The sequence below is a fragment of the Grus americana genome, chromosome 10, assembly GCF_028858705.1.
Source record: "Grus americana isolate bGruAme1 chromosome 10, bGruAme1.mat, whole genome shotgun sequence".
In the NCBI taxonomy this organism is placed as follows: domain Eukaryota; kingdom Metazoa; phylum Chordata; class Aves; order Gruiformes; family Gruidae; genus Grus; species Grus americana.
In genome coordinates this window covers 21,123,608-21,135,131 of record NC_072861.1, presented here as the reverse complement: position 1 = coordinate 21,135,131, position 11,524 = coordinate 21,123,608, and the positions used below count along the sequence as shown (strand labels likewise).

At 53.7% G+C, this 11,524-nt stretch overlaps 1 protein-coding gene across 1 annotated transcript; it reads right to left on the bottom strand.

Annotated features, from left to right (window-relative positions):
- Positions 1-3,411: 3,411 nt before the first annotated feature.
- Positions 3,412-8,651, bottom strand: LOC129210645 (gonadotropin-releasing hormone II receptor-like). Its single transcript, XM_054836626.1, has 4 exons — positions 8,063-8,651; positions 6,295-6,807; positions 5,523-5,724; positions 3,412-5,244 (listed from the first exon to the last, which is right to left on the bottom strand). The coding sequence occupies exons 2-4, from the start codon at positions 6,799-6,801 to the stop codon at positions 4,835-4,837; spliced, it is 1,119 nt and encodes a 372-aa protein (XP_054692601.1). The 5' UTR covers positions 6,802-6,807; positions 8,063-8,651; the 3' UTR covers positions 3,412-4,834.
- Between the last annotated feature and the right edge of the window lie 2,873 nt (positions 8,652-11,524).

Here is an 11,524-nt window from a genome sequence, read left to right as displayed (position 1 = left end):
CACCATACAGCTTGCAAAACAAGAACATTATAATCCAATTCCCCATTGCCTTTTACAGTCCATTAATAATGCTCACTGTTAAAGCACATTGCATTGCCTCAGCCCAAGAAATGTATGTGCTAATTATAGCGTTGATTTGCAATTAAAATATACATAAACTAACAATTTATTGCACAACAGATTCAACTTTAGTAGTTTACTCCTTGATATTCCAATGCAGAGACTTGGGGTTTGAGACTGTGCATGGGCTTCCTGGGAGAATTTGCTGATTTTTTTGGTCCACCTCAGCACGTTATATATAATGTGCCATGTACGTGTCAGTTTAGGGTAAAACCAGCCAGAAAACCTAGAGATATTTGATGCAAAGGGTATCGTGGTGTTAAAAGGCGTGTACATCTGCTAACGAAACATCTTTTGGAACAGATGGGCTGTCGGAGGGGGTGTCCTTTGGAAAAGGAGGGGGCTCGGCAGCAGTCGTGGGATGGCTGGCTGTTTGCGCTGCGGGGAAAGGTCCAAACCTGGGAGTCAGAGGAATGGAACAGATGGGGAGGAACGCAGCAGGGGTTCGAGGTTCTTTTCTTAGGATTTCTTTGCATAGGAAAGTTTCTGAAGAGTAAGCAAAAGGAATGAATGCAGAGCGGCCGTTCAGCGCTATCTCCTAATGTCTGTCTGGGCTTTTACTTGGCCTTAAGCCATTCAGCCGAGTTCTCTTCCAAAGCGCGGGGCAATAACATCTGTGGAGGGAGCTAGTTCCCAAGCTGATCTTCTGCACCGCCTGCTCCAGGCTATATCCCCAGGGAGAAAAGTATTGTGGGGGCTCTCACGGCAAACATGCACAGTCCAGCCCTGCAATTAAATCAGCAGGTATCAAAAGAAAGAAAAAAAAAAGCAGCTTTTTCTGCTTTGAACAGTTTGAATAGACCCAGAAGAAAGAGGTGGCTGCAGGTAGGGGCTGAGTCCTGATGGACATGTCTCAAGTGCCCCTCGCAGGGCTCGGAGCCCATCCCTCACCCTCCCAGGTCTGCAGGGATGCTGGGCACAGCCTCCCCCGTGCTTCCGCCCCACACCTGCGGAGCGGGGTAACGCCATCCTCAAAGGCAATGGGTAAATAAATACGTTTACGGCGCTCAGATTCTACCTTAGCGGGCCAGCAAAATACTTCATATCCTACTCCCAGGCTTGTTTTCTCTGCTCCCTGCTGATTTCAGCATGTGTTCCCCAACGTGGGGAGATGCAGTCAGCTGAATTAATGCGAGTATTGTGCCGAGTAACTAACAATATTATGAATTAACCCAAGATTCGCGTTAACCTCTTAAGCCACTTGCGTGGCTCTTTGAACATGCCCAGTACTATAAAAAATGCTAATGGGGAATGAATCAGAATTTCCTCCCGAACAAAGGACCGCTGTGTCTGAAGCAGGCAGCCCAGGGTGAGGTCGAGGAGTTGTAAAACATAGAGCTACCTGCGCTTATTACTATGTTCGTTGCATTACTCTGGTGAATATTAAGGAACTGTTACAGAGTCAGACAAATCTGATCCCGCTGTGACTGCAAGGAGAAGCGTGGCAGCTTGTGTTTCCTGGGGGGGAAGGGGAAGATTTTGGGGAAGTAGGAGAATTTTCCTCCTGTAAGGGGAAATAGATAATATATATATATAAAAATAATTATTTTTATATGGTGGGTTTTTTTAAAATTTTAATACGTGTGTGTATAAGTGTGTGTGTATATATATATGGAGAGATCTTAGGAGCCAGCTGAGGAGGAGGGCAGGTGCTGTTGGAGACCAGGGGTTCGAGGCGATGTGGGGAGAGAGGGAGCCACCGCAGAAAGCAGGACCACCCCCAGGGCGAGGCTCCGGGTTTCACACTCCTGATGAGAGATGCGAAAATCTTTTGCTCTCTAAAGTACGAACAAATTTAAGAAATGCAGAATCAGAAATGCAGGGACGTTCAAACCAGGCCTGAGCTTTGGTCCATCTCTGGATGATCCCCGGTGACCTGGAGAACACCTGCCCCAGCTCCCCGGGAGGTGCTGCCCACCTGCCCGCTCCCCCTTCCTGCGTACGTTGGGCTTGGCAGCATCCTCTTCTCGTGACATTTTCCTTCTATCATGAAATCTGTCACTTTGGGCACCTTGCCCACACTCTGGGCTTCCCAAAATGTCAGCCTTGAGCACCAGCAACGGGAGGGAAGGTATCCAGGGGCAGGCGGGAGGAGCAGCGCTGGAGTGCCTGCAAGCATCCCGAGGGATGTGCCGTGCTTCCCCCAAGGACCAGGGTACATATCCTTGCCAGCATCCCAATTTTTCCTACTCCTTACCTAAAGCCAAACCTCTTCTGCCCTCTCATCGTACCCATGGGGTGTAACAGTGGTGGGTCTCTCCCACAAGGGAAAAAGTGCTTCTTGCTCCTCAGAGAAGGTCTTCAAGCTCTCCTGCTGCTGTACAAAAGGGGACAAGTGGCCTTAAGCGTGTGAGCAACGCTGGGCCTGTTCTCTCCCACTCAACAGAAAGCAGATGAAGAATGTTTTCAGGAGATGAAAGACGCTTTCCTACTTATTTGAGACTTGGCTTGCCAGAAAACCAACACACCTTCAAGGTCTGCCTGCCATTAGCGATCATCAGTAATATAAACAGAGACACCAAATGAGTGTCTGATGAATAAATTAGCTTCCCCTCCACAAGTCATTCCCATCACCTTACGAGAAACTCTTTTTTGCACTGGTTGAGCCGAGCCAGCCTGGCAGCAGCGAGCCCCGCTCCCGTTAGCGTTGCGTAATTAACCTCAAGCAGAACGAGCCCAGGAAAGCCAAACGGCAATTACGCATCTCATTGGAGTTTGGACGCTGCCTAAAGGGCTCACACTAATCCCCACCAGCCAGTCTGGGCTCCTGCAGCTCTAATTGATTTTTTTTTTTTTCCTCCTTGGGCAGCATGTTTAGCATAAATGATACTTCACGTGGGGAAAGGCGAGTGTTCGACACCCGTCCACAGGTTGGCATCACCCTGAGCACCGTACCCTCACTGCCCAGCCTCAGTCAACTTGCAAACATCGCTTGCCACCTCTGCAATTTTAATAATTTATTAGCTGGGGCACGGGGAGGGCAGTCCGGATCCTTTCTCTCCTCTTGAAGACAGGGTTGAGAAAGCCCCCTCCATGCCCAAAGGAGATTTGCTTTCTTGGGGGGGGGACGGACATCTCCCAGCTTCTCTATGCACGCAACCACGGCAAGTCAAGAATTGTTTTTAAAACAAAGCTCTTTCATCCTGATAAAGTCCAGATGCTCATTCAGAACTGCAGTCACCACAGAAATGCCTGGGGAGCTGCCTCCTGCCAAGTCCAGAGCTCCTGAGCTGCCCAAAGATTTCACAAAAACAGAAGAACCCTCACCTGGCTCAAGACTAAATTTCTCTACAAAAGCAAAAAATGTGTTTAATAACAATCAACAGAGAATGAACAAAGAAATAATCTACTATTTCTAATTACATGGAAGGGAACAACGCAGTTGAATAAAGCCACCTCTTCAATCCTCACCCAGAGGAGAGGCCTCCACCTTCACAAGCAACATCTGGCATGGTGGTGAAAAGCAGAAAATCCATTTTACTCACCACAGCTCAGTTGATCCCCTCCAGCAGCCTCCCTTGCCCTCACAGTGCAGCCAAGGACCATCAGCACCCACCTGGCACCCATGGGTGCTGATGGGCCCCTCCACCCACAGGTGGTTCCCATCACCTTCCTCATCGGGACACCCCAGGCATCACCTGTGGGGTGGCTGCACCCACCCTGCTCGGGGCAGAGATGAGGTGCTGGTGTTGGGTCAAGCCATTAAAGTAAAGAAAACATGTATAAATGAGAGAGGGGAAAAGAGAGAGGAGAAAATGTGGGGTTTGCTCCCATCAGTCTGTGCCAGGTGCTGGGGACACCCTGGCCTGTGGCCTGAGACCTGCCAGCTCATGCCCTGGAGAGGGGTTGGGCTATGTCACCTTCTGGTTACCCCAAATTCTCTCTCTCCTGGTCAACCCTCTGTCCCAGAGAGCTGCTATGTAAGGATGCGTTCCTACCACCCCCTGCCTGCCAGAACAAAGCAGCAGGGACTGTTTTCCCTTCTGACTGAGTCCAAAAGGGAGAAGAAACCCTGTCCCATCCCATCGTGTCTCTTCATACCCCTCTTGCCCAAGCCCCTCCATCCCCACATCACCTTCTCCCTTCCCACCACAGAGGCAGACATGGGGGACTGATGCCCACTCCCCAGACATGTACATCCTTCCCAGGGCTTCACATGCAACCGTGGGAGAGCCAGGTAGGCTCTGAGCCAGCAGAGCCAAGATTTCCAGAGAGCCTTTCCTACGGCGGATGGAGAAAATGGAGTAAAACCTGTGATCGCACCTTTGCAGCCTCTCAGGGTGACACCACATAGCGCTGTGCATCTGTGCAGCTCCGCACTTCGGTGTAGGTGCAAAGGACGCTTATAGATTGGCCACCCTGGGAGATGTGGCCCTGGACCATGGAGGAGCCAGCGTGTCTCCTCCCAGGGGTTGATGCTGGAAGTGTGGCAGATGCTTGATCCCAGAATCAAGGCTAGAGCACGTGTAGGGTACGAAAAGGATGGTTTTCTAGTTGTCACGGGGCTGCCAGGATATGGAAGAATGACCAAAAATACCTCCAAATGTTTTTTTTACCCTGAGTACAGGCAGGAGACACAATCCCAGTTCCTGGCCAGAGACCCTCACCCACCAAAGCTGTGCGGCAAACCTCCTTATGACAGTCTCCAGAACGATCCTATGGGACAAAGCAGCCCCCAGAGCTGTGGCTCCCATCTCCTTGTGGGTATGTCTCTTCAGCAGACCGTGTTGACAGTTGTCCCATTTGAGCCCCCTGATGCCACCCCACCATTTACAGCACCATCCTTGATGTTGTTCTCCAAGACTGAGACAGGTTTGTGTCTCTCATGCCTGGTAATGGCTGTTTCAATGCCCCTGAGACACAACTGCACATCCTCCCGAAAGGAGGGGGTATACAGTCCATAAATGACAGGGTCAGTGCAGGTGTGCAGCAAGCCAAAGAGAAAGAAGCTGTGGTTGACATACTCCGGCATCTTCTGGATCATGGCTGGCTGGAACCAGTACCACAAGCCCAGGAGGTAGTATGGGGTCCAGCAGATGATGAAGGTGGCAACAATCACTATGGTCATCTTGAGAGTCTTCATGCGTGCCTTGGAGATGTGGTCATTTTGATTTCCTATCAAACCTGCCAGGGAGAGTCAAAAAGATAGCTGGAGATGGGAGAAAACCAGAACATAACCATTTATGACTGTGGTTCTGCCAGAGAGGGGAGACCATCTCATGGTCTGGTCCATGGCCCACAGGAAGCAGAAGACAGCAAGGAGAGAGGTCAAGGAGTTTGTGTAAAATCCCTTAGTTGGGTTACCCTTCAAAGGGTGTTGGGACAGACCCAGCGATGCTCCAGGCTGGAGCAGGTTCAGTCATAGAGTCATGGTGGACACTAAAGGGCTGGGACCTGCTTACCTTTGTTGATCTTCAACTGCTTACTGATCTCCCAAATGATTCGGATGTAGCAAACGATCATGACGCTCAGGGGGGTGATGTAGAGGGTGGTGAAGGTGAACATGTTGTAGACGGTTTCCTCCCAGTGCGCTCGGAAGCTCCCATGAGTAACGCACTGGGTGAAGTTCCCTCCCGGGGCCGTGTGCAGGTGAAAGAGGAAAAGCTGAAATGGTGAAGCAAATAATAACTCAGAGGGGCTTTGGAACAGGGCACCACGTCCTGCAGATGCTCCTGGCTGTGCCCGGAGAGCACGTCCCTGCCGCAGTTGGACTGGGAGAGGCGCTCTGGGCACCCAACTCATGGCTATGGCCGGGATGGATGGGGTCTGACGGCTGTGACATCCCATTTTCTGGCCATGCCAAATGTTATTTTGCTCAGGAACTGCTCAGGTTTGTCTTCGTCTGCTCCAACATGTTTTGCAGTGGTGCAGTGATGCATTTTTAGGAGAAGATAACCAGGTGCCTGAGGAATAAAAAAATAGCGGACACAATTTTTTCCCAGCCCTTAGCATAACACCCTGATGGTGTCACAATGAATGGGTGCTATAAGGAAGGTGCAAATTGGTGCTGAGCACCCACCGCAGCAACCACGCTACTTCGTGCAGCAAAGCCAAGCCGGTGGTGGTGGAGCCCATGGATTGGGATGGACTTTTTGGGGCTGCCGGGATGGGGATGCCCTTCTCCAAAACCACCCAAGCCTGGGCAAACCAGACGGGAAGGGCACCCAGCCCTACCTGGGGTGAAGCCAGGAGCACGCTGCCGGCCCAGGCAGCACGGAGCAGCAGTCCATTGCGGCGGCGAGCGCGGGAGAAGGGATGGAGGACGGCTGCGTGCCGGTCCAGGCTGATGACCACCAGCACCAGGGCGGCCGCGTACATGGCGAAGAGCTTGAGGAAGTTGAGGAGCTTGCAGGACACGTCCCCTCCGTACCACTGCACTGTCACGTTCCACGCTGCGTCCAGGGGCATCACCGCCACCGTCACCAGCAGGTCGGCCAGCACCAGGCTGAGGATCAGCGGCCGCACGTGGGATTTCCTCCTCTTCCTCAGCAGGCTGCCGAGCACCGCCGCGTTGCTGCCCGCCGCCAGCAAGAAGAAGATGGCCGTGACGATCACGCGGACCCGCGCCGCTTGCGTGAACCGGGGCTCAACCCAGCGCTCGGGGCAGCCGGATGCTGAGACGTTGGTGTCCCCCTCCGTGGTGGGGCAGCGGGGAGCTGCGGGGAGCTGCTCGTCACTCATCCCCCGCTGAAAAGCAAGTGGCAAAGTGAACCCCCGCTGAGGGGCTGTGTGGTGTGCTGCAGCTTCAGTGTGACGAGAAACGGGGAGAAGATGGGATCTGCACCGAAGGCACCAGCAGCGACCTGCCAGTCCTGCCTGTCCCTGCCTGTCCCCTCCATGTTGCCGGTTTTGCCGAGCTGCCGCATCCCCTGGCCGCAGTGACGCTGCCCGGGTGCCCTCTTTGGCTCACCCCCTGCCGTAGCTATAGCAATTGCTCGCACAGACATATATTTTTAGCTCTTTGCAAGGCAGTCGAGCAGCTGGGAAGCGGGAGCGGTGGCCAGGACCACGGGACGAGCCGCTGCCCGCCAGCACCCAGACGGGAACGGGTCACGCCGGAGCTGGCTGCGCCTGTGCCGGGGCAGCTGTGCTGGGTTCAAGGACTCGTCCTTCCAAAGGGGCTTTGTGAGCAGGGCTCAGTTTTTTAAAAAGCGATTTCCACGTGTGTGTTAAACCTTCATGGTCCACCTCCATCTCCAGCGCCGGACCCAGGGCAGCGGGTGGGAGTGCCTGGGGGTGGCCCGGAGGGGAGAAGGGGCATCCCGTGCTGTCTGGGGACTGACCGGCTCTTGGGAGAGGATCACGGTGGCATTTAGGAGCCCGGACCTTCCCAGGACCTGGGCAGCACCAGCTCGACACCTCCGTCCCTTTGTCTTCGGGAGGGGAAGCAGGAGGAGGTGAAGGTAGAAACAGACCCACACGGGGGGTGCTGGGGGTGATGAGCGGCGTGGTGCTCCCCCAGGGCTTGATTTAATCGCCCTTTTCCCCCGAGCACAACCAGCCTGGGGACAACTCACAGTTCAAGGGCAAATACTTCCAGCTTTCAGGGACGCGAGCTGTTAACAGTCCCAGCCGCGGGCAGGTCTCTTACTCTTTCGAGCACCCTCTGGTTTGCTGATACCGAAATAATTCATCCCCCACCTTCGCACAAATAAAACAAGCCGCAGAGATCTAAGCTGTCTCCCCAGCTCTGCGGGGTGGAGGTGCCGACACCTTGCAGCAAACCGCCCTCCTCCAGCCCCACCGCCCGCATCCCGTGACCCTGAGAGCGAGCCCTCTTGCCGCCTTTACCCCCCCGCACACTCCCCACGGACCAACCCAACAAGCAAGCAGCGAAAGGAAAAAGCAGTTAAAAAGTACTGAGCCGCTTGCTGGCTGTCTGGGAGAAACAAGGGGAAAGCCATGCCCAGGTCTGGATTTGTCCCAGCTGATGGGAACGTACCTGGCACCAAGAGAAGCTGCTCCTTGTCTCTCCCTCTGCGTCTCCCACGGCCGTGGTGCCAAGTCAGGATGCTCCAGCGCGTCTTTGCATCACATCCCTGCAACAAACCTCTCGAAACAGCAAAATTTCCTCTTGCCGGCGGCCGAGCCGGGAGCTACGCTGTTTTTAGCGCAGGCGGATGCAGGCATCTGGAGATGGCAACGCTCATGCAAACATCCCCTGCACCGGCGAAGCAGGAGCGGGGCGCGCAGAGGTGGGCACCCCCGGGCAGCCTGGCTCAGGCAGCTGCTGGGGTTTCACCCCTGGGTAGGGGCCGGCACCCCTGCCCTTGCGGGCTTAACGAGCTGCTCTCTTTCGGGCTTAATGAGCAGGCAGCGGGGATGATGACAAAGCCGCCGTATTGCGAGAAATGGCCACGATTCAAGATGTCGTGGCCAAATGTGGCCCCGTCAGGGATAAGTGCCAACACTCCCTGCATCGGTTTTCTATAAATACAGGAAAAAGAGTTAATTATCCCTGGAGTTAGTGATGAACGTCCCGTTGCTCAGACAACCAGGAGACTCGCAGTACACACAGACACACAGACACACACGCCCCAGCGATGTTCCTGGATCGCACAGGTCCGTGGGAGCATCACGGATGAACACAGGTACGTGCCTGGACTGGAAATGCTGTACGGAGGGAATTAATAAGGAGAAACTTGGGTCATTTTGCCATTTTAATGAATATACTCTTTCCTCTGCGCTCTCATCAGTTCCCACCTCGTTCTTTTTGCATTTCTTTCAGCGTGACGCAGTGACAGCTTCGATGTGCGGCACGAAACCCTGGGAGGGCCAAAGAGCTCACGAGGGCTTAAAAAATACAAGGTGCGATGCAAGGCAGGCAGGGAAAGCGAGGACACCCTGCTCCTCCGGCCAGCCAAAGGACAAGAGCTGTGGGGATGACAGAGGGCCAGCCCCGCCGGGGCCAGCGCCAGCAAACACGCTCCCAGGGGCACCACGGGGACTTTAATGACACGCAAACGGACCCGCACATCTCCCGGTCTATTGAATTAAGAAATACACGGCGTACAGGGGGGCTGCGGGTCCCAGGCTGGTGGTGGTGGCTCTGCCTTGTTCCCCAAGAGGATGAGGGTTCATTTTCTGGGAGAGGTGTTGGGCGGGGGGGGGAGGTTTGCACCATCTTTGAGGCTGCTCTGTTTGCAGGAGTGCTCCTGGGCACAGCAAAAAAGGAGGATTTTTTTCCCCCTTTGTGAGTTTAAGAGTCAAATTGTGTGGCGGAAAGACCGGATCCTGAGATCCAGGAGATGCTGCAGGCGCTGGACCACATCCGCCCTTGAGGCATCACCATCCATCGGAGCCCCCTGAACCCTCCATCACTTCTGCATTTAACTGCCCCAAGGGATCTGGAAACTCTCTGCTCAGAGCCACAGAGAGCAATGTATGCGTTCAAAGCGCTTTCCATCCGAGGGGAAAGAGAAAAGCAGACCCACCCCCGGCACTGCCAGCCCTCCACCCAAAACGGGGTCTCACGAGCTGAGAGCGAAGGGACATCATCCTGCCAAGACCCAGTTTCAAAGCTGCTTAACAGCTGGCATCGGCCGCATCCCTCCGGAGGGGGATACCCGCTCCCCCGCTCCTGCCGGAGTCTGCCTGGATCCCCAAAGCCGCCGCGGGCAGAGCGGGAGGGCAGGCACTGGGCAGGAGGGGACCGTCCCCATCGTCTCCTTACCTGGCAGGGGCATCGCCCGCCGGCGCCACGGGAACGAGCCTGGTCCCTGGGGCGGGGGGGAAAGCACAGAAACCACAAAGAAGTTGGGTGGAAGCCCATTTATTACAGCAGCCGCCTCCTTCTTGCTTCAGACTCCTGCTTAAAGCTGGGATTAATTCGGCCCCACATGCTCATCCTTATTTTTCCTTTCGTTTAGCTCTTTGCACCTGCACGAAAGCAATTAAATAGCAAGTCAGGAATGTATTCCCTGTTTGTCCTCCTTCCCGGCTGGCTGCCTTTTTGTCTAGAAATGTCCTCTCCATCCCCAACTGTATGATGCAAGAGAGGGACAGGATTTTTCTTGGGAACCATAAACCTCACTCATGCCACAACAAAGCCTTTGGTCTCTGTTCAGAGAAGATTTTTTTAGCGTGCCATCACGCAGAAATGTCCTGGGCATGCATTAGCAATAAGTCTTATTTTAAGGGTGGGGTCCCTTATTAAAATGACTATTTTTCTCCAGCGTTTGCACAGTTACCCCCTTGTGGGGTTTTTTTTTTTGGTTTTTTTTTCCTTGTCTCCTCAAAGGTCAGCTTGGATGTTGTCTGCTCAGCAGCCTTCGGCTGAATCTCTGAACGCTGGTTTAACGATCAGAGGTTTTTGGTCCCCAGGATTAGGAAACAGTGCTGGCAGGCAGGGCTTGTTTCCATACACCCCGGCTCGGCTTTTTCCGAAATCCCTTCCTTTTGGGATGCTGCCCCAGTACATCCCCAGAGCTGCTGCCCAGCACTGGGTCACAGGGAGTCAGAGCATCTCCAGGCTCCTCAAAACGGGACTTTTCTCCCCAAATCCATGCAGATCATCCCAGGATGCCAGAGAAAAGAGAAACCAGAAAGCCACACCAGGTAGCACAGCCCCAGCGGCAATTTTTTCGCGCGAGCAGACCCTGAACAGAAGTACAAACGTCGTGTTTTTCCACCAGACACCCCGTATAAGTTGGGATCTCATGCAGGGAAAGCAGCACAGGATATAATTTCCATTAACCTAGTGCAGGCACAGACAGGGAGCCTGCTGTCGTTTATCCCAATAAATCACAGCTGGGATCTTGGCTTCAGAAAAGAGGAAAAAAAACAAAACCCTTGTCTTTTCACCTCTGAGAGAAACTCCTGCTGCTGGGCATTACAGGGAGGTAAGGATGGCTCTTCTTCGAGCAGAGCCACCCTACAGCAGCACCCATCACCTGCACCCTCGCCCCCAGCACCATCACCCCAGGCAGGTGCTTCTGCCGGGCTGGCTGTCCAAAAATTCCCCTTGGCTCAGAAAAACCTCATGATTTCAGAGTTTTTAATGCTGATTTATTTTTTTTTCCCCCTCCAATTCTTCTTCTCCTCCTTCAAGCCTTGAATTGTCTCAGGAGCAGCTCGTCCAAGGAAATTTTTGTCTCATACTGGACTCGAAACAGAAAGTCTAGTCAGGGACATCTGACATGCAGTGTTTTTGTGAGTAAATACCAGCGTCCATGAAGTCATTTCCCGGGGTTAGAAATGAGCTCACCTCTGGAACGGCTTCTCTTCTTACCCAAAGTTCACAAGACAAGCAGTTGTGAAGCTCCCGGTTTTTATCCTTTTCATTAAAAAAACCCAGCATCGGGGCTGCGCGCGGCATGGTGCCGCCTCCGACTGTATGCTACAGACGGACCCTGGGCATCGGCCGTCGCGGGGCATCACCCGAAATTCCCTGAAATCTTTGCAG